The sequence below is a fragment of the Pagrus major genome, chromosome 1 (assembly GCF_040436345.1).
Source record: "Pagrus major chromosome 1, Pma_NU_1.0".
Lineage (NCBI taxonomy): Eukaryota > Metazoa > Chordata > Actinopteri > Spariformes > Sparidae > Pagrus > Pagrus major.
Window position 1 is genome coordinate 16,946,654 of NC_133215.1, and position 24,273 is coordinate 16,970,926.

At 40.6% G+C, this 24,273-nt stretch overlaps 1 protein-coding gene across 1 annotated transcript; it reads right to left on the reverse strand.

Annotated features, from left to right (window-relative positions):
* Positions 1–1,390: 1,390 nt before the first annotated feature.
* Positions 1,391–24,273, reverse strand: ugt8 (UDP glycosyltransferase 8). Its single transcript, XM_073466783.1, has 6 exons — positions 24,101–24,273; positions 17,350–18,179; positions 13,258–13,400; positions 7,621–7,697; positions 6,505–6,724; positions 1,391–4,946 (listed from the first exon to the last, which is right to left on the reverse strand). Exons 2-6 carry the CDS (start codon positions 18,175–18,177, stop codon positions 4,565–4,567), a joined length of 1,650 nt encoding a protein of 549 aa, XP_073322884.1. The 5' UTR covers positions 18,178–18,179; positions 24,101–24,273; the 3' UTR covers positions 1,391–4,564.

Here is a 24,273-nt window from a genome sequence, read left to right on the forward strand (position 1 = left end):
ATGAGTTCAAAAAATTCTGCACTTCTTAAGAGAAATAAAAATTTGAAAACCTCCTTGAATTTGTTGGAAAGATCAACAGCAGTAAAGTGTAACATACACATTAATACACCAGTAATATTAATCTAAAAACATGATATATAAAAGTAAAACATTGACAGGAAGAATTTTACTGCTGAATGAGTACTTTTACTTTTAATAGGTTTAAATGCAGGACTTCTACTTGTAGTAGAGTATCTTTACAGTGCAGTGTGAGTACTTTTAAAAAGGATCTGGCTACTTCTTCTTCCACCACTGCATACTTTATATGTACTATGATTGAGATGAATAAACAGCCATCCTTCATCTAAGCTCACACAAGCCAAGTCAACATTTTCACTACACTAATACCCCCTTAGCCATGTCACACAGACACCCACCCACACACAAGCTCCAACATCCTGGTCCAACACCCCTCACACACCTCACATCCTCTTCACCTTGCTCTCACATAAAGACCATTAATGTCAGTGTGCAAGACTCGAGCACACCCATGTTGTCAAACAGTTTGCAAATCCATCACATACTGTAGATCTTGTGCAAAGACAGAGGGCTCTCCCTCCACGCAGTAAGCCCACTTAGTCCAACACAAAGTGGTTAATTGCTCCTGATGATTGTCCTTTGAGGTGGAGAGGAAAGGTAGATAATAGGCACTTACAAGGTCTGAGGAGGGAGGAGCGGTGGGGAGAATGAATGGAGGATGTCATGAATGATGCCCACTGTGCTGTCTGTGATATCAGATTCCTCATCAGCAGAGACCTGCCCTCCATTTCTTCCCCCCTTCCTGTCTCAGTTAACAGAACAGTGCCCGATTTGGCCACCAGCGACAACAAAAGAAAACAACTTCAAGAACGTAAATTAAACATACCTGCAGATGCTTTTGACTGGAGTGTGTGTGTGTGTCTGTGAGGTCTGCAGGCCCCTGCAGGCAGTGTGAATAATTAACAGGGCCAGTGAGCGAGGCAGGGTACCAGGCCGGGTGTTTTGTTACCTTAGCCTCACTCAGCACGAGCATACAGCATTAGATAACCCTATCTATCCTCCCGGCTTGTGCGCGCGTGTGTGTTCAGTTGGCTACTTTAGATGATTCTACCATTTGATACCTACAAAACCTCATGCTGCTTGGTAACAATTCCAGACAGAAAGCCTATACATCCCCTAGAAAAGTGAGACTGGCAGCACTGACATCAGCCTCATCGGGTCTGTATGCGTTTGTCTGTTCAAAAATGTCATGCAGTTGTACTGATAACATGCAACAATCAATTATCCAACTAAAAGGACACTTTCATCTGTCTTTTTTTCATTTATATTCCAAAAATAAAGAAAATCCAATTAGAGAAATAAGTTTCAATCATCGCTGCAAACAAAATATGTCATTTTTATTCAGCATTAGTATTTTGTTTACATTGTTCTATTTACAACATGGACACACTTGACAGGAAAATTGAGGACTATGTCATTTTAAAATCAAAGTAAAATGGAGTTTCTTTTTTTAAAAAAAGCGAGTGAGTGGAGACATCTAATATTTAGAGGGGAAAGGGGAGGAAAAAGACGAGAATACAAAGACAGCAGAACACATCATGAAGTGGAGAGTAAGACAAAGAGGTGGACAAATGGAACAAGCGCTAGTGACGACAGGACAGAGAGGCTTCGAGCTGATGAAATGCAAACGTCACGAGAACAGGAAAAAGTCAGATTGCGGGGTTAGGACAGAGAGAAGTAAAGGACGGACATGTAACTATGAGGGCTAGAACATTAATACTGAAATAATAAATAACTCCAAAAATATTTTTTTTCTCTCCACACCCTGTTCATAGCTTGTGTAGCACCTGCAGGCCCACCTACCATCCCTAGCAGCTGAAGTTGTTAAAGATGATGATATAATGATTCAAGTATAATGTGTTTTCAGCAGGGTTGGGCTGGGCTGTGCAGGTGTACTTGTAGCTCACAGAGAAAAGGAAGATCGTGAAGCTTCAGAAAATGATCATACAGGATTTGTGAGCATACTGTATGCATGTTGGTTGGATGTTAAGTGATTCTTCTGTTTCCTTTAAAATTTACATTGATAAATATATATATAGTCCATGTGTGAAGCTTTGGTAAGTTGGTGAACAATCTCTTTGCTAGAATGCCAATTAAAAAGTCTGGACTGTGCTACCAGAACAATGGAAGAAAATACAGTATGTGTGGCCTGGTGGCTTGGTAACCGTCCAACTGGAAGTCTCATGTTCATGAGATTTTTATGTCCCATGTCCACAAGCACCTGCCCTTCTGAAATGTCCATTAGCCAGATACCGAATCCCCACAAACTCAAAAGATACTCTCCAGCTCGCCCTGTACTTTGATCTCCTTGACGGGGGTTCAAGAAAAGAGAATTTCTCTGCAGGGATCAGTGTCACTTTGACACATTATTATTCATTGTAGAAGTCGCGGGGTTCACCTTTGTTGTCGGAACTAAGTCGCTCTTTCACCCTTCTTACATCTGCATTAAGAATTAACGGACATGGCGGCCAAGAAGCAGGAGTAAAATATTGTGGAGTGGAAGATAAAAAAAAGTCTTATTGAAAGAAAAGAGCACAAAGAATCCTTCACATGGGCCTTCACTCAGTTTGATGATAGACTTCACAGAATAGCAAAAAAAAAGCCAATGGTTGTTGTCTCAGTGGGCTAAAACTTCATCTGCCTTTTTTCATCCACACACAGTGAACTAAAACACACAGGTACTGAAACACCAAGCACACATACACATGTATTCAAGCATACTGCATACACAGATATCTGCATTACAAAAGGCCACATACAGAATGTGAATCATTCACACTAAAAGGTTAATAGAAGTACATATGGTCTGCCTTAAAAAAGGTGCAATATGTAAGAATTGGCCACTTGTTGAGTTCATACTCACAACAAACAGGAGGCAGAAGTAACCGCTAACTGCTGCCAACTGTCGCTGCCATTAGCTCAGTTAGCCGTGCAGTTAGCGGTCCAGGCAGGGAGCTCAGAGCACCACGGAAGTGTTAGCACAGGAGCTTTGGGGCTAGCTGGTTAGCATACTAAACACTGCAACACAATACACTGACGTCATAACATCAAAACTGTTACAGTATTCTTCCGCATTCTGTTGATAATTTCGATGAAGTTTTGAATGTTTTCAACCAAAATTCTTACATATTGCACCTTTAACTTGCAGAAGAGAAGCATTCGATGGATTCTGACATTTCTACCTGAACCATGTAATTTAAAACTACTATTTGCAACATGTTAGAAATTATCCAACATTGAATCAAAGAGGACGGATGTAGTGATGAACTGTAGCACTAAAAATGGCAGACAACTGATGAATCCTTACTAATTAATAAATAGAGGACAGATGCAGAATCAAGATATGGGACTGACGAAGCAAGTAATCATAAATCAATAATGCTCTGACTCATCCCTGATCACCTGACTGGATGAGCACGAGCACACCTCTGATCTGGCTCTGTGTATCCACAGTATCCTCTCTAGTTATCATTATATCTTTACATAATGACACCCTTTTCACACTGGTAAGCCAAACAGAGCTCACTTGAGTTATTGTCTGCCAGAACAAAAGACAACTTAGCTGCTGCACAGCTAAGTGCAGTCGCAGTTTGGCACTACCATTTGAAAAGGGAAAAATGGAAAATATTTTCAACACTCTGATTAGTTTCCAAAACAAGACAACTGTGAATACTGTGGATAGTACAAAAAGCACAGACCTGTGCAGACTTACAATGACTGCCACTGTCAGGGTTTCTTGTTTTTGTTGTCATCAATATGAAGCGTAAAATGTCATGCCATCACACCACTGACACATGAAATAAATTAAAAATAAGATTAATGTTAAAAAGCTTCATCATTAAAATGCATTTGTACAGTAATAAATAGATTTGTCCTCTATTTACAGTTTTCCAAACAATTGTTGAAGCAGAGTTTGCGGTTAAAAACATTAAAATCCTAAATATTTCAAAAGTTATCCATTTGTTTTCTTCTTTTGTTCTGAGGATGAGGGGTTGGCGGCACTGGAGACTTTTCCCCTCTTCATCATCCTTCCACTGGGCGAGGGAGGCAGGAAGACAACAGAGAGTATGCAGGAGAGAAGACGCACGTGAATAAACGACGTCCTCCGATGTGTCTTTCCTGTGTTTCATCCTCAATCACTTTCCAATTTGGTGTTGTATTGCTGTAGCTGCTGTTGTTAAGAGTTGTTTTTTTCGTTAAATTCGCCTCAGTCCACACATACACATACACCCACACCCACACACACACACACACACACACACACACACACACACACACACAGATTTTGAGCACCCATGCCTTGCTCTGTCCCATACGATGCATTGTGTTTCCTTCTACAGCCTTCTGTTCGCTCTGACTGACAGTTGCCTCTCGACACAGACCTAAGAACAGCTTCCTCTCAAAGCTTTTATAAAACCACTAAACCAATCCTAGAGCTGAGTCCTTGGGGCAACTTCTTCCTCGTCCCTCTTGGCCATTTAAAACATTAATTAATCTTCTTCTCGTTTTTCAAGGAGCCATTGCGTTTGTGTTTCCCGTTGGCCATGCTCTCGCTATGGCAATGCCCATTGGCCATGTTACCATCATCCCTGGTGATGCCATCTCCTCTGCTCTGGCCTTTGACCTTCCCCCTCAGTGATCGCACCAACAGTCGCAGGGCAAAGAAACCCAAAGCCAGGGCAGCCCCTACAGTGAAAACCACATCCAGCAGGAAGTACTGGTAGGGGGACACCTCGTACACAGCGGAGCGCAGGTGGTCGGCACCATGGTGACGGAGGATGTAGCTGATCCAGTAGACGGCCCTGGTCACAGGGTGGCCTGGCTGGTCTTTGTGAATGTTGGAGAGTAGACGTGCTTGCTGGCGGTACCTAGGTAGGGAAAGACAGAGGTTGGACACAAGGAGACAAGTTGTTATGGGCAGACTTCATCATGTGAAAGGGTACAAATACACGAGAGAACAACCAACCATGTCTGAATAAAATGTTTCTTCCCACTTTGATCTTCATCACGTCAGACCACACCAATATTTACCAGATACAGAACATTTGGATTACTCTGAACAGTTACGACGGTTAGCCACACAGCCATCATAGAGCTTGTCTGGCTTTTGGTGTGCATGATGTATAAATATGGGTGTGGTTGTCCTTTTTTCAAACAGTCTGATGTGATGAAGATCCAAGTGGGATCGAAACGTCATCTTTATTAAACTTCTGTGGCATGGAGTAAGTGTTCAAGCGTTACCTTTCTTTCACTCACATGATCTCCTGATAGCATTGCACCTACGTGATGTGCTTATAACCAGCCTCTTCTTCTAATACTGATCCACAGTCAGTGTATTACTTAAAGTAGATGCTAGTTGGCACAGCCTCAGTTTGGATAAGCACACAGGAGTACCAATGGAGGAAATTAAGTAATGTACTGCTGTAGACTGGGGCAGCAGCAAACATTTTTTTTGCCACATTAAAAAATGCTTGACGGTTTAAATGTATGCTATAATTATAATATTTTCACCACTTTACCTGGTTGAAAGACAGCGTTTTCAATGAACTGAAACCATTGTATACTTTTTTTGCTCTCTTCAAAGCCACAAGACTTCTCTGACAAAAGCAGTAATTTTATCACACAGAACAAGGGAGTTGCTGGCCTACAGATACCTCAATCGGTTTGTTTGTTTGCCTGTGTTACTTTGTTGTTTTAAACATTCAATAAATAATTTCTGCTGCTAGGGAGCTCCCTAAAACAAAACAAGACATCTGCAGAGTGTTACGTGGGGAGGAGCCGCTGCTCAGCTGCAAAGATTCGGCTAGGGTGTTGGGGGCCTGAGGAACCTGAGGAACAAACGGCCACATTGGAGCCGTTAACTGACAGGAGATGAATTTTTATTATTACTTTAATGTTGACTGCTGGATGGAGCTGGATGGGAAATTAACTTGAACAGACACACTCCGTGTGCTGTTGCTAGCTCATGTTAGCCCACGGCTAATGTAGAAGAGTAATCTGGCTGTTTGTTAGTCTCGTTCACTGACTTCAATAACCCCGCAGAAGCAACGGCAACCTAATGAAGCACGTTATTTTGAGTAAATTTGAGGATTTCTCTGGGTTTGAACATTGTTGGAAAACAATAAACAATTTCCAATTTTTCAATTGGAAAGAGTTGTCTGACAGCAAGGTAAAATGGTGAAAATATAATATAGCATACACTTAAACTGACATTGCTTCCTACACTTTTACTACTATCTGCTACACCTTACCGCCATCGACTTTGGGTATTACACCGACTATGAATGACTACCTCATACAACCCAGCTTCAAAAAACCCGAACTATCCCTTTAAGTCACAGAGCGGTGATTCAACATATGATCACCAGATGGCACTGACAATAACAATTTGTGTGTGACTGTGCACGGAAGACATCAAAATCTAACCTGGAGTCAGTGATGACGCTGGTCAGGGCTGTGTAGAGGTCCTCTTCGCTCATGTACTTCCAGTGTAGCATGATGCCCATACCTTTGGCCGCCACGCGAGTCATGGTGTCATAGTGATCTCCGAACAGGGGCACACCAACCACCGGCACCCCGTGGTACATGGCCTCGTAGATGCTGTTGAGGCCGCCATGGCTCAGGAAGGCCCTTGTGTTGGCGTGGCCTAGATAACAGAAGAGAGGAAGAGGGATGTTAGTTTGCATGTCAGGTGTTATGTTCATTAGTCTTTTCTTGATGGGGCATTTATCTTGCTGGGGTGGTTCTTTCTACATTAGTTGCAATTTATACAGCCAATCCCACAAACTGCTGCACACTCAGCATATCTCACTGTTGCTCCTCACTTCATGAAGTTGGGGAGAGGATGGTTTACAGTTTTACATCTGTGTGTGTTTGGGTGCATCATTTCAACATCATAATTAACAAAAAACCTCAGTCAGTGTTTTTATGACGGCAAGAAATTTCAAGGTAAAAGATTACCTTTCTCTGTACATATTTTATACATTTTAAAAAGGTGTAGTAGCACAATTCAGCTCTAACTAGCCCACAAATTCTTTATTTTATTGTGGGTAAATGTCATTATATTTGGTCATCAACATTTAATACCGATAAACAGTGGTGGTTAGCAACAAAATGAGAGGAAAGATATGTTTTATTGTTTTATGGTGAATTGTCACTTTAAAAGCCTCTTCCTGACTTAGCAAAAATCCACACAGGCATAACACTTTATAGCTATAACACCATTGCAGAATACAAGGGTTGTTGTCATTCTCTGAATGCTGTTGTTCCTCATTCTCGACAGACACAAAGTGGTGTACATATTCACATTCTGCCAACTGTTGTGGTTAATAAGTAGGAATGGGAGGAAGCCACCCACACAAAACCTTCTCTACCACACCCACATTCACTACATCTCATATAAGAACAGCAAGGATCAGCTACATGTCACCAGCCACATGAAGAAATTATATTGTTTGGAAGTTGTTTTCAAGCATCTTGGTTCAAGGGTTTTACAAGTGCTATAAAACACTTCAGTTCAGCCAATCTGATTGTTGTACTCACCTAATAGGTCATTCTGAGGCATCCAATCAACAAGCTTGGTGTTGTTGCCAAGGTTACTGGGTGGAACTCCAGAGAATCTAAAGAAGGAAAGAAGGAAGAAGTAGGAGAAGTTTGTCAGGTACCATGAACAGTGTGCCTGAATGGAGTTCATTCACTGGTATATTGTATTGCTATGCTTCTCGAGCTTACATACACAACAAAAGTTAAGTACATTACACACTTAAGTTCGGCTTGTCTGGTTAGTTTAAGGCACCAAAACTACTTGGCTAGCTTTAGGTAAAGGTTATGGTTTGGGTTAAATGAAATATGTTCAGTCTGTAAGTACGTACCAGTAAGCAAAGGACGAACATAGTTTAAAGAGCAACTCACTTCCTGTGTGAATCAGAGGTATTTTAACCAAACCATGATTTTATTATCTTTTCTGCCATTCTTAAAAATCCCGCAATTGTCAGAGGAAACAGAAATACGATTCCATCTTGTGTAGAACCCATCGCATTGCAGTCTTTTGCATATAAATTATGAAGAGTTTTCATGTTCTGGCCCTGAACACTGCCACAACCATAGTTAAAAAAAATGAAGGAAGTAAGGGGGAAATACAATGTGTATAATGCTGAGATATTGTAGTTTATCTCTCGAGTGTGAACAGGAAAAACACTAAAATCCCTAATGTTTATCTTTGTTAAGGACTGTGGCAGTATACAGTATACAACAGTATACATTGTGTAGCCAACTACAAAATGATTTTTATTTTATATATAATAGTATATATTGTATATATATTTATCCTCTGAATTGTTGTACTGCTCTCTCACCAGAAGTTTGGTAAAAGTTTTACTATTATTTATGATATTTCATCCGTTTTCTAATTTGCCCACTCCTGTCTTGAGCGTTTACTGTAAGCGTGTTAAGCTTGCACCCATAGTGAGAGCAGAAGATGTATAGTGTGTACAAGCGATAATGTATACAAAAGGCTAAATGAATCAATTGAGTCGAACATTTAATGATGCAGAAAGTGAACAAAGGGGAATTCAATCTCCATCTCTTCTTCTCTAGGCAAAAAGCAAAAAGCAGAAGGGCTTTGCTTGTTCACTCAGACATTTAAGTTTCAGCCCTTTGTCCTCTATGGGCTGGTGGTGAATGTGCAGAGTATTGCGTGTGTGTCTGCTGGTGTGCGTGGTTGTGTGTGCGGAAGCATTTCCAACAAACGCGGCACACAATACATATGCATGCTACATAACGACCCCCATCCGTCCATCTCTGTCTCCTTCCCTCCCCAACTCAAACTCTTTCATCTCTCTTTCTCTCTTCAACAAAGCGCCAATTCACTGTCCTGCCAATCAAAGCGTACATTCATGCAGCCAATTATCAATGACACGATTCATTTGGCTTGGTCCCTGTCCCTCTCATCAGCCCTCTTCCTTTTCCATCCTCTGAGTTTGGGAGGACCACTGAAAGCCAATTACCACTCAATGTCACATAAAAGTCTTGGAGCTTCCATGGGGATCCAGTCTAAAGCTGTAAATTTCACATCAGAGTCTCACTTCATCTGTAGACCTTGATATCTCATCTTTAAAAAGGTCAGTGCTTGGGAACAAAGGAATGCATTTCCTTTGTCATTTTACAAAATAAAATGACAAAACTAAATGACAAATTATCACACATTATTACTCAGGGGAAACCCAGCAGACCTCATTCCAACATGATCAGAGACGCAGTTGGATAGAGTCTTACGACCCCCAAAATCCAGTAATAAAGTGAGTGTCTGTTGTTGGACCCTGCCCCTAGCATGCCACAGTAGGCTGCTAAGGCTGTTGCACCACACGTCCGCTTTCTCCCACAGCTCTATAAACTAAATCGTGCTAACCAAGAGGTTAAGCAATCACGGTCCACCCAAGTATATTTGGTGACCCATTTTAGCATTTTATATTTTTACTGGTTTTATCCATCCGACACCATTCATGATTGATTAACTAGTGGACAATCTGCCCTGACCCTCCACCTCCCGTCTACTGAAAGTCACACATGCTTGGCAGGTAGAAAGACATGTTTAATGTTGTATAAACTCAAACTCAAACTTAAATTCAGTAAAACATCTGATTGATTTGTCATGTAGGCCTTGTGTCAAGTCTCATTCCTTATACCAAGATAATTTAACTAATAAGTTAAGTTATTACGTCTGTTAATTTGAAAATAAAGAATTTTAAAGAAAGATGAGTTATGGACCTTTTAAACGAGGCTATGCAGAACTTCTGTGTTGTGCTGGAAGCTGGTTGTTCATTTATGTTAGCAGACTCCCGTTTCTAAACTAGTGTGTACTGTTGCTCTCTGTTAGCTGAGTGGAAAGGTTTAATTTTTCATGCAATGTTACATTCCACTCACATATGGTCAATAAAATAGTAGGTTAATACATGTAAATTGCTGCAAATTGTTACATAGAGACCCTTTCATGTTTATTAATTTCATCTGCTAGATTTTAAATGTTTGTTTATTAACTGCCCCCTGGCCTCCTGTCATTTTGCAAAAATCACCCCTGGGGAAAAAAAACTTAATTATTAATTTATGTAAGTATTCACTGGAATAAAGGGTCAAAATGTCCGTATGAGACTAAATTTGAGTGTGTTTTGACTATTTTGCTTTGGTTGTGTAAGAGGGGTCATACTCCACCAGAACTTGACCTTTCTCCCTGTTAGCGCTCCAATAATAGATTCATATTCCAGTGACTGTCAGCCTCACTACCTCATTGAGTACATCTGTTGAATCTGAGCAACTCTGATGTATGATTCATGTGAGCTTCACATTATCGAGTAATTTATTACAACTGTCATGAAAAAAAGAGGAACAAAAAACCTCTCATTCTCTCTCTCTCTTCTTATCCACCTTATCTCATATCTTTGCACTAGCTAACATGATCACTCTGAGGTTTATTTCAAAAGGTCAGAAAAGTGGTTTGTCTATTAACAGGTGACTTTGAACTTCTTACCCTCAGGTATCTGTCTATCAAATATAATGCTACTAAACGACTGCACTCGTTAATTTTCAAACTAGAGTCTGAGTTTAAGTCTTTGTTAAACACCTTTAAGCCTTTAAGTAGTTAAAAAGGCACCTCTGCCTGTCGCACACAGTGCTTGGGAGAAATGTAACATTGCACAAGGTGACATTAACATAAAAGCTAATGGTTACAATGAACTAACTGAAATAAAAATAACTAACAATATAACTTTCCGAAAACATTGAAAGTTCAGTGATCCATTTCCATTTGTGTGCATGCTAACACTTAAACTAGTACTGAAAACTGACCCGAAATAAAAATAATAAAAAGCTTGAAAATAGACTACAGCAAAATTATCATTGCAGTAAGAATAAACACAACATATCATTTTAAAACTGTAATTATGTGGCACAGACAGACCTAATGAAAGGTTATCTGACCACTCTGTCAGGTATGACATCACTGTAAATTGTGTAGTGTAGCTGTTTGAACAATTGAAGACCTCAAGCACCAGCCACCTACCTCTGCGTACAGGCACATGTTCAAACATTAACCCAACATACACCTATAGAAAAGGCAGCATTAGAAAAGCACTACTGGGAACACACCAGAATAGATTGACCTATATAAACACATTTTATAGTCTGTCGAGGAATGCGCAACCTCACACTCAGTCAGTGTGGATGTCCTATTAACTAATCCTTAATCATTAATGAGATTAAAGTCACACAGAAACAATGGGGGTCAAAGTGGTCGATGAATCGCAAACATAAATACACAGCACAAAGATAAAAGTTAAGGTTAAACAGGTTCAAAGCATGGTGAAACCTGGCGTCATGTCTTTTTTTCCCCTCAGGCCCTGTTTCTCTCCTCTGATGTTATTCACACCCAAGTCATTGTCAATGGATCATTGCTGCGGGGCAGATGAGATTTTAATCACACCTACAAGTATCTGTCTCAGCAGGTAAGCACAAGCATTTTATAGTACTCTTGTTATCAGTTCATTATGGACAAAAATATCTACAAGCATAGTGCAACACTGAGAAAAACACATGCATGGATGGACAGAGACCGTTTCCCTATCGCAGACATATTTTTCCTGTCCCGTGGGTGCAGCAAATCACCCACAACGTCACATCGTACCACTGTGGTTAAGGGTAACACCTACCTCATAGCGCAGCCGTGTAGGTATTGTTCAGGATTTATCACTTCTCATATTTGACTTTCCTTAATAAAAAGGTCACACTGATAATATTTTTATGCAGACAAAATAATAATCGACTGAGCTTGTGGAAAGGGGCAGAATAAAAGTATCTCTCTTCCTTAAAAATATTATATGATTGTGAATCAATAATTTCACAATGTTTGTTGGGTCTAAAATGATTGCTTTGTTTATGACCGTGTAAGAATTGGTTGGTTCCAGCTTCTAACAAGGTTTATCAGCCAAAGGTATAACGCTGTTGGAATCACGTGGTGTCTGTGTTTCGTCAGCATCAACAATCTTGATAGTTGCCAGTTTGTGGGGCAAAAGAAAAAAATACTCAGCATACCGAACTGCCCTAACGTTAATGTTAGCGTTAGCAACAACAACATTAGCTGACTAGTAGGGATGTTAAATGTAACCGATTAAAAATGTAACATCGACAATCAGAGATTGGCACAAATACATCAAAAAGTATCTTGTTACAAATTACAAATATACGCTTATCAAATATATCAAAATAAAAACCAAAATACTGGTATGAGGAATTGTATTCAACTGACACACACACACAAGTAGTTTAGAATTTTAAAAAGACCGTCGATACAAGCTGACATTATTACATTTTAGCCATTTAGTAGCCTCAGTATTGTTGGATTTTGTTGGGCCAGTTGTTGAATAGCTTTTTTTGTGTTATTTCATTTATTATTTAAGTAACTTGGTGTTTACTTCATCCGTTATTTAATTTCTTAATGTAGCCTACAAACAGATTTCTAATGGGAAAGCGTAATAAGTTAATGACTAACCGATTAGCGATTGTTAAGGATCAATTAAAGAGATTGCTTAAAATTTGCATCCCTACTAGCTAGCGTTGGCAACAATAGGTAGTCCAACAAACTGGCAACCACTTGAGGGGGTAGATGATTTGAACAACAGCGGTCTTGTGACGCAAATGCAATGGTAGGGGGTGATGGAATGCTACATTTAGTCGCTGAATGTTATCAATAACACCTTTAAATAAAATGCTGAGATCTCTCCACCATTAAAATGTGAAGCCATCATCATTAGTTTCTGTCTTACGCTTTTCTGACAAGCGAAAATAGTCTCTGAAAGGTCAGGATCCACTCAAAGCTGTTAAATCAAACAGACAACCTCATATAGCACCTTTAAGTAAAAGAAAACGATCGAAGATGATGGACTTTGGTCTCAACATACAGACAAGGTAACAGGTAACAACCTGCAGTATAGCTGATTATGGCGGGCCATAAAAAACTACACATTTACTTTCTAATATATACTGTACATACTCATTTGTGTGACATTCAGAGCTCCCTGAGTGCTGAGAGTGTTGGAAAGTAGCCTGAGGCTCACTAGAAAATCCTGCTCACATCTGTCACAGTGACAGCTGTGTACAGTATGAGTGAAAGTGAGAGAACAGATGCTTTACCTCCAGACGACACGCTGGGGCAGCCTGGCGAGGGCTCCTGCCAGTTTGTGAGCAATGTCCTGGGAAAGGTACTTGACCCCAGCTCCAAACGACACCACCACAAAGCCGTGCTCCGCTGTGTCGTTCACCCATGCCTCAAAATCCTGAAATATGAGAGGCAGACAATGAGAGCTAAAAATATACACATTTTGGAGTATTTCTTGCCCATGAAAAAACAATTTATAATTCAGTGCAACACTAATATGCTGTGTTACATGCTGGAGCTTCTATTCAATCATGTGTGTTGAAAATTCACTTGACCCATATTGGAGGGATGCGATGATTTAAATTTAACAGCTGATTTTTACTGTGTTAATGCGTCATACCTGACCAGCAATAAAACCAACCATTGACATGAACTTTGGACATTGTTATTGCTGTATTTAATGCTTCATACGCAGGCAGTGAGTTATGGCTATGAGTCAGGCGAGATGTGTTTTACACTCACATCCTGAATAATTTACAGGCTAAAAGATAAAACGTGGGATTACGTTTAAACTTATTGAACAGAATAAACTTAAAAAGAGAGACTATAAATCTCCAAGACTATAAATCTCTTAACAAGTGCAATCTTTAGTTATCATATTGCAGCTTTTACAGACTGTACAAAAATATATGCTTGTAGACCATTTAAATTCAAATCTAGGGAATTTTGTAACATAAAAAATGTCTGCAGTAGAAATTTATCAAGCAAGCTACAGAATGCCTGATGCATGAAGCTGTTAAATATATGCAAGTTTATGCCACAGAACAGTAAGTAAAGATATGCTGAGCTTGTATTTTGAGGTTTGGTGCCCAGTGTTGCATTATACGTCATCACTCCATTTTATGACATTAATGAAGTACTGGTTTTGAACAACCCTGTGTTTGCTTTACCTTGATAAATCAATGGATATAAAAATGGAAATACATAAATTGTGATCTACAACGGCAGGGGCAATATGATGACTTGATTGTGGCTATGAGGAAACATTTATAAACACCACAAAACTGCACAAAAGTTGATAAAGCAGCCAGCCGTCAGATACAAAACAAATACTCTACTGACATACATTGTTAAAGTTCACCTAAATCACAAAAAACAAACTTATACAAGTTTCTCTATTATGTGCCAGCCATGTTTTTAGATATCTGTGGTTTCTGCTGCCAACTCAGTACAATGGATGTTAAAGGAATTTATTTTGTGATGCTTAAAGAACTCGACAGCAGCATGTCTCTCTGGAAACAACATCCCAGCTACTTTTGGGTAATCCACAGACAACTATTTTCTACAGAACAAAAGAGCCCTAAATATTACAGCTGATAAGCAGAGGTGGAGGTATGAACTCATGAGCATATAACCCAAAATTATGGAGTCAGGCTGAGGGCGTCCAGGTTTGTTTTACTTTTAGGCACTCATATTCTTTAGATTTAAGATCTGGATGTTGACATGAACAATACTTGCAAGTCTAAAACTAAAAAAAACATCTCTATGAGGAAAACTCTGATTAATCTCAACACCTTGTATGACATCATTACCTTAACAAATTTGGATAAAGGGTTAGGGAAGAAATCTGCAACTGTCTAATTGGAGGCCCAATAAGCACAATTTACATGATGAAGAAATCGCAGTACTCAATTGCAGTCTTGTGCATGAACACAGTAACTGAATGCGTAAATTGAATCTGCTGATGTGTCTGGTCAACAGTAAACTAATGAACTCCAACCACAACTCATGAATGTGATCGTTGTTTACTCCCGTGAGAGTTAAGCTCCTCATGTTAGAATCCCACCTACTGACTGGTTAGAGTTAGGGATAAGGTTGGTGCAGGTCAAGGTAATGGAAAACAACAGGAAGTAGACTTCGACACGAAACCAGCAGCAGGGCTAGCACAACTGGCAACTCAGACACAGCTACCTTAACTGCTGAAGCCAGTTTATATTCATATTTGAAGTTTGAGTTTTATGAGCGAATCGGCACGGTTCTAACAGACATTTTTTTTCACATTAAGTCCAAATGTCAGCCACATCAGCAAACGAATTTGAAACAACATTTCGAGTTGAAGCATCAGACCAGTGTTGTGAAATATCTGCGAGTGAATGATGATCACGAATTATCTACAAAGGGTAAGACCATGCGACAAGAGCAACAAAGTTCCTCCACCCAAGTCAAAGGTCTCACGAAGAACAAGTTAGGAGTTGCAGCGATTAGCCGCAGGGTTGTCGGTGTGGGAGTGTTATATGATGGCTTGTTTGTGTAACCTAATGTTGTGAACTTTAACCACCCCCAAACCAGAGGTTAGTGGTATCACACCTTAAAGCAGTTTGCTAAACGCCATTTAACTACTAAGAAATAGCTGCTGTGTTGGTTTGCTACTAGCATGCTGGTCCTGCGAGAGACTGTTTGTCCACATTGACGGATTAAAAGATTACAAACAATGAGGATGCTATGCATATCGCGCAAAAAACAATTTGATTGAAAATGAGTGAAATATAACATAACCCAAAGAAAAGTCCATTGTGTTCCCACTGTAGCATTTAGCCATGCTACTAGTGCGCCCTCAGATGACCCGTCTTACTCTGGCTCTGATCTGTGAGTCATGCCATCGCCTTAGGAGCATTCGTAATTTTGCATGCCAGTCCTACATTGGTCTCAGAAGCTTTTTTGTTTATGTGTGCATGTGTGCATTTAGGACAGAAAAGTAAAAATGTATGGACTGACGGACAATGAAGAGGGATCAGGGAATAGCCATGTTGGAATGATCGAAGGGGAGGACAAGTCGAGGGAGGGAGGCTAATGGTCCAGCTGCGGTAGCTAAGACCGGCCCTGGCACAGAGCAACCTCAGGGGCACACTGGGCTCTACTGTCCCTACAACGCCGCCTCAGTGACCCCATAAAAGAGTCTCAGTGTCCCCAGAGCCCTGCCCAGAACAATGGCCTCGTTCTCCTTCCAATTCCATTCTAACTCCCTCCACACAGCATGGCACAATGCTCCCTATTGGCTGGAGTGGCATTGCAAAACCCCCCGCAGTAGATGCCGACGGCCCGCGCTCTCGGCGTCCGAACGCTGGACTAACCCCCATCACCGCCCGCCTCTGCTCTCCATGAATCCCCTCCCTCTCTGCTCAAAATCTACCGTGTCCATTCAACCCAAAGCCATCCTCACCCCAGCAGCGTCTATAAAGGATCGCTTTGTAGCAGGATGTGGTAATAAGGGATGCCAAGTGATAGGAGAGACAATGGGTACAAGCAAGGGTAGATACAAACTCAGTCAGACTAGAGAGCCAACAGGAAAGGGAAAGAAGAGACATCATAGAGATAGGCCGTCAATAAATGATTGAGAGGTGTGTGTATTTTGAACTGTGAACTGAATGCGCATCATCATATAAGTTGCAGGCAAGGTGTTGTGAGTCAGACAAGTGATGGTGTGATCACAGTGAGTGAGACTGAAGCATAACAATATGACTTTCCATACTACAGTAAAGTAGCCATTGTACTGCAGTGCTTTTGTCGCCCATGGCACAGAGCCTTCATTTTATGTTCCAGCACTAAAAGCACCACATCTGTGCGGTTTGTTGTGTGTGAAATTTTTATTTTAGCACGTAAATCTAGAAATTAAGAAGGGCATCTGTAAATATAAAGTATTGTTAAATCTGATATGACAATATACAGCATATTAAATACTGTGAGCATATACATTTGTTCATATAGTTTATACTGAGGTAGCTATCCCTTTAACATCTCTGGGTGTATTAGGGCCATTGTGGGCAATGCTGTATATCAATGAACATGATGAAGCACCTCGTATTTAATTTGCTGGGTTAGGCACAAACATGGCTGTCTGGGTATTCTATCCTCTACTGATTTGTGAGAAATGTTCTAACTTAACACATTACACATAAATAATGATGTATAAAATAGCTTGCACTGTGAAAAAAACAACAACTCCTACTCCAATATTTTAAAAGTGAACAGCACAAACCTTCTTGTGCATGAGACCGGAAATCTATCATGCAAATTCTGTCATTAACAATCTTATCATGTGCTTGTCGCATGTGTCTCTCAGTACTGACCTGTGGCAGTGGGTTGGGAGGCTGGGTAAGGATGCCTCCTATGTACACCACATGTGGCAGGGTGGGCCTGGGGAACTCCAGAGCCATGTCAGTGCATAGCATCCACAGCCGGCTGCCCTGCACCAAGTCAGCCATGGCCACTTGAGGCTTCACTCCATGTTTCTTCATAATCCGGTCATACTTGGGTAACGCAATATAATGGACTCCGAAGCGCTGCACCAGGTAAACAGCTGTGTTGGTGATCCTCTGAAGCAGAGTCATGCGGTCCGTCAGCAATGAGTTGAATTCAGGTACGTACGAAAGCGGAGCTGGGGCACCCGCCTCTGCAGGGTACCACAGGCCGGTGCTGAACACAGCATATTTCACACCCAGGATGTGAGCGATCACAAAACCACACATCTCATTAGGGTCCACAAGCAGCAGGTCGAACTTGGCCTCCTTGAGGCGGGTCATTACCTCGACATTGCCAACAACAGCGTCACAGTTCTGAGAGTAGTGGTCAAGAATGTCAAACAGTTCCAGGAATGTCAGGCGGCCTGAGAAGATGTTGCTGACTTTAGACTGGAGGAAATTGTCAGCCGTGGTGCTGTTAAAGATCCCTGGGTAGTGCTGTAAGTGGTAGTGAGGCGAGGGGGGCACCTCACGACCCTTTGAAATTAAAAAATGGGTCTCATGGCCCTCCTGGTGCAGAGCCGTGGCCAGCGTCTTAAAGATGTAGAGATGTGATTCAAACATGATGGGTGGGACCACGATCACTTTAGCAGCCCATGATGTGGGACTCCAGGTGAGGAGGCCAAGGAGGAGTAGTAGTGATGGGGGTAGTAGCATGGCTGAAATTATAAAGAAAGGAACAACGTTAACACCTGATATTAAAAATAAAACAGACGACAGTCTTCAAAAAGCAACGGACAGCTTATTAGATGTGTCGAGAAGGGCTGTCTCGTTAGTTATTCTTATCAAGGATTTAGACATTGATTAGATTAGCATGGCAAATGTAGAAGCTTGGAGGGTCTCAGGTCAGCCTTGCAGACATCTTAAACTTATCAGTCACCCATAATGCAAGAAGGCCAGAGTGTCACATAGTGGAAAATCTTACATTGTATGCAACTTCAACACATGGAAATTAACTCCCTCGTCCGAGACCAAGTTTCGGTGCTGTCATATAATCTGAGCGGTGCTTTGAATATGTCTCAGTATCTGTGTGGTTACATTTTTATCATCAATGATTTACTAATCAACCTTTGCCTTCTCTTTACGCATTTCACTTCCACCCCTTCCACCCTCCTCACTCCGTGCACAGCCGTCACCGACATGGTGTGGGTAGCACCAACGTCATTCTAAACCTCTGTCTGCTCTATTCACAAACACCAACACAAAGAGCTATTATCATGCCACCATGTCATAGCTTGTGCCCTATATGCCTACTCTCATTTTCCCTCTCACCCGGATTAATCATCAACACTGGAAACCACTTCATGGAAAGAGCCACCAATTATCCAGGTTTTCCTACTCTACAATGAGTAACCCATACTCTCCTTCCGCAGGTTGCTTCACCTTAAGGAATGAACTGACCTTTGAAGGAAAGTGTAGAAAGGACAATGCAAATTGTGACTGTGGCTTTGGATGAGGAGTAAAGTAAGCCACAGCCAAAAGAAAGGCTTTTCTATGAATTCTTGTGTAGCAAAACGAGTAGTCTGCTTCATGTTTGTATTTGATGCAAACAACATAGCACAATATGGCAGCGGATGAATACATTTTTGACCTACTTACATAATATATGTAGCCTATCCTCTCCTTTAGCATACAGCTATCTAAATGTGCCGTTACAGCATCACATCGCACCACACAGATCATCAGGTCATAACTTCAGAGAAGGCCTATCAGAACTCTGGAAGGGCTTGTCAGGTCACATCTTGCATAATTACACATTTGTTAGCACAGTAAGTAATCATACTTAACGTGTACTAATCCACACCCAGTTAGGCAAATAAATACAACAGGTCGTATGCTTAAAACCAAGCCTGGTGCACTGGGTGTTCCCTGTCTGGAGTTCTTGTGCTCGTGTGGATTTCATTCCACAGTCTAAAGGCCTGAAGATAAGAGGAATAGGAAAATGTAAAGTGACTGTAGATGTGTGAATTTGAATAAACGCCTGTATGTGTCAGACCGACACCCTGTCCAGGGCGTTCCCTGCCTCTCGTTCAGTGTGTTCCCAGCCATCCTGAACAGTACGAGCACTTATTTATTCCTGTCAGCCCCCACAGGACATATCCTGCATCGTGTTTTAGCGTCACTGATGTCAGCGTTGCGTCTGAATCTATATCAAATGGCATGGCCCATATTGTTCCTGCTGACCATCTCCCGATAGCATCTGAACAGGACTGTATAGCCTATCAGCCACCTGTTTTTCAGTATATGAAGTTTCTCTCCACAAACAGCTGGGGCCTGGCAGCAAGAGGACTCAAGGTGGCCGCCATTTTGTTTAGCATTGTCCGGGGGATATCGTTACAAACACTTCTGAGCCCAGACTGTTGACGGTGACTATAGAAACCAGCCACTGTCTACAGAGGACTGTGATCCGTCATGACTTAAGTTACGATGGAGTCTGGTTACCCTGCGCACAGGGAGGGCTGATGAAATTATCTGGATTAAGAAAATTAAAGGATACGTAATGACGAGCTGATCTGGGTAAAGACAAGTTTAGATGAAAAAAGGCACAAACGTTACGGATATGTTATGGTCAACAGTGTTGTATTCTGCATCAGCTGTTTTCACTATTGTTTCCCGTACAGCATGTATGATTCTTGAATATATCAACTTAAGAGATATATGGTAAATAATTAAATACTAATTCTTATTGAAAGAGAGAGAGTCATATTGGGATGACACATCATAAACATCAGTTTGGACAGCAAAGCTTTCTCCAATGTAAAACTATACAACTATCCACAGCCTGCTACGGCCTGACCAGTACTGGATTTGTGAGGCCTACGATACTGATATCAGGAAGTAAAGAAACTACGATATCTATGTATTGATCGACATTCTCATACACACAGAATATATACATGAACACACATTTTTTTGCAATGGTCCCTCAATCATGGGTATCAAACACTTGTGACAAAGATATTCACACAATTGAGGCAGGATATTTTACAGTTTAACAATAAATTTTATTGTCCAAAATGACATCAGTGCACTAAAACAGCAAATGTCACTGGAAATGGTTTTATATTAACCCAAGCATCCTTTTCGCCATTGTGCTGTGTAAATAAAAGTTTTCATATCTGACATTATATAGGCCAATACCGATACATCTGTGACAGGCCAATATCAGCTGATATCCCCCAAACAAATTAAGGGTCGGGCTCTAATCAGGAATGCAACTAACGATTATTTTCATTATCAGTTAACGTGTCAACTATTTTCTCAATTAATCAATTAGTTGTTTGGTTTATAAAATGTCAGATGGTGAAAAATGTCGATCAATTTTTACCAAAGCCCCAAGATTACGTCCTAAAATGTTTTCATGTTTTCAAAAAGATTTTCAGTTTAGTTTAATAGCTGACAACTCATTATTCGTTGCAGCTCTTACTAGTATTACTATTGGTGTTTATTATACTGTTATCATTAGTAAAAGTTTTGTTTTAGGCATATAAAGAATTACTTCTGATGTAATGCATAACTGTGGAGCATAAGTAAGTGACATGTTACTGAGATTGTGGTTTGATTTTTTTTTTTTTTTTTTTTACTGGTGTGCTTTATATCAACAGTTCAAACTCCAACAACGGCATCTATTTTTGTAACTGCATATTTCAAATTTCAAACTGTAAAACCAGCTAGGCTTCAACAAGACAACATAATAAACTTCAACCATATCTCTGCTATCATTTCATATTTATCGGCTTGTATTGCAGCTTTCTGTTGTGTGTTTCTCAAATTAAAACCAATTACAGCTTTCACAGGGAGAATCTGTATCTCTTAAGAGTGAAACAAGTTGCTAATTATACAGTAATTATCCTCCTCTAACACCATAATCTAGACTAACATTTTCTTGATTTAACACAGCAGGAGAAGCAGCCTTGCAGCCTCCACAGCGGGGGTTCATTAGCTCAATGCACCCTGTTGAGAGGAGAAATGTGACTTCCATGCACTGATATTAAGTCAAACACAAGTCAGTCCAAGCTGTTTATTTTGCCTCATATCTTTCATGTGGAGCCTGATTAACTAATCGGAGGTTTGTTTGCTGCAAAAGAATCCAAATGGGGTGACCTGAAGAGCAAGAATGGCTAGATTAGGTTAGTAAGGCTTTGATTATAAAGACTCACTATCACATTAGCTGTCAGGTCATGTACTACTGCTTTGAAGGCAGATTTGTGGCCTACCAAAAGCTGTAAAGTGTCATGAAATCATTAACTTTAGCATGACATTTTTATCATATCTCAAGTCTCTGATAATGAAATATCAGATGCCGACACTTGGTAACTTGGTCTGATGGCTTTATTTCAATGTCAACAGAAATATCTAGTGCAAAAAGTCACATTAGCTAGGTATATAGAAGGTTAATCATGTGATATCTGTAAAAAAAAATAATAAAACACTTTGTCCTCTCAAATCGAAGATGAAAGGTGCAGCCTAGAGCACTTCATAGATAAGTTAAGCTGAGGTCAAGAGCCTTTAGCTCTTGAACTTTAGGTGAAAATAAAATCAACTTGGGGGAACAAACACTCCACTTTCCCACATGAGAAGGTGTTTATAATGGCAATACGGTCTCTCTGAACACCTGCATATCTTTGTGTTTTATCAGCATCTAAAAAAAAAGTGCAGATTAGATATAAATAAAGCCTATCTGTGTATATTATTCAGCGATGAGGAACCAAACTCTACAGACCAGACTGACATTCAGTGTGCTATTGAACCCCATTCGTTCCACCTATCCGCTCTCCATTTCTATACCTGTCACTGCTGATTTCCCATTCATTTCCATTGTACCATTTCCTCTCACTTTCATTACCACATGCTACCTCGCCCATACACTGCAATACTCAGCAGACAGGAACAGGTCGGACCGGCTCTGTCTTTCCCAGAGTTAATGATTGTCGTAGGAAATAAACAAATAAAGCCGGGGACTGGGCACAAAGCAGCGAAGTTTCAAGTGACCATCAACAGTATCTCATTAGCACAATGTACTGCAAATACAGATGGGGTAGTTGGAAAAGGGATGTAGTGAGTAAGAAGAAGTATATATGCTTTAAAACAGGGGTTCCCAACCTTTTTGAAAAACACGGAACAGATAGGAGATATCATTTTTCTGACAGACAGCGTTAGCTAGCTTTTTCCCCCGCACACCACACACAAGGAGTCTGGAGAATTTGCATCCCCAGTAGCCATGAAACTGAATTTTATGTAGCTTTTTTTCTGCCAAGGGTCTGTGGACATTTTTTTCAACAGTCCCAGTAAATAGAAAACTTTCAATGTAATCCGTTTCTAAATTTTTCCTCTCACTTGTGAGACCTCCCAGCATGTACGCATTCAAGTGCTCAAGAAAATCGGTTTCTTGAACATTTTAATGTTAAATGGTAATAATGTGCTTTGTGATGTGTAATAAAAAGGCTGGCATTTCCAGGAAAAAAAAGAAAAAAGTACATATATGGCAAATACATCGCCCCATCTGCTTTATTATGTGCTCAAACAATACAATATGTTCAGCAGGTAGAAGAAAAAAAAAATATTGCCATGACATTTACTTTCTGATGAGGACTGACAGCCTTAATTCCTGAGTACACCTTTTCTCAAAACATGGCAGGCCCTCTAACTCTAGGTTGAGTTTATACCTTTATCCATTGTAAATAAGGGTTTGCTTTGGGTAAAGGCACACCTCATGACACACACACACACACACACACTTTGAATGTTCAAGCGATCCACCAAAGGATTTCTGTAGGATTAAATTAATCTCAATCCACAACCGAGTCACAAACGTTTTGGCAGTGACTTGCATATCTGAAAACAGGAAAAGCCCTACTCATCTATCGGATCATTGTTCAACGCCAAAAGAAAAAAAAAAAAACATGTCAGGTGATCGCGTGGCGCAAGCGCAACAGGTGTAACCATACAGGTGCGTTGGAGTTGCATTCATTAAATAAATAAAAAAAGAAGCATCATCGAATAAAAGCAGAATGGGCTTTGAGGTGTGGTTCACCTCAGGTCATACAGGACAGCCCACTTAACATTTTGGGTTTGCAACCTTTCCAAAAGCATGTAATACGATCATATGGCGAATAAAATTCTGATGGTAAAGTGCTGCTGTCTTGACATGGCTGTGCTTTTCTGGACTTCAGTATCAAGGGTGAAAAGTCATTCTGACAACACAGAGGACAAAAAAATACCGTACCTACACGGTAAAATATCAAAACTAAACTGTGTCCTAACACAATATATACACACATGAGGCTGGCAAAGCGAGTGCTTCAGAAAGTAACATAATACGAGAAGAAAACCAGGAATCATCGCCCGTGGTAACATTTTCGTCGGTAACTTGCAACACAAGCAACCTGGCTACACCTGCGTCTCAGGAGGTTTCGACTATCACCTGAGCCAGATATCACGAAAGACTTTAACAGCTGTCGACTTAAATAGTAATAATTTACTCTTTACACGTGGATAAAAAAAAAATAGTTGGGAGAAAAAGTGGGTTTTTGTTGAGTTCACCGCACCTGTCGCGGTGTCTCGCCTGTGGTGGCCTTACCTTGTGACTTCAGTGCTGCTCAGGAGAGGAGAGGGGCGAAGATGCGGTAGTCCTAGTTTCCTTGGGCGGATTTTAAAGTGTCGGGGAAGATAAAACACATAAGGAAAAAAAAGTGGCGAGGACTTAAAGTAAAATGGGTCCCCGGGTACCGAAGACGCGCAGAGGGAACATTA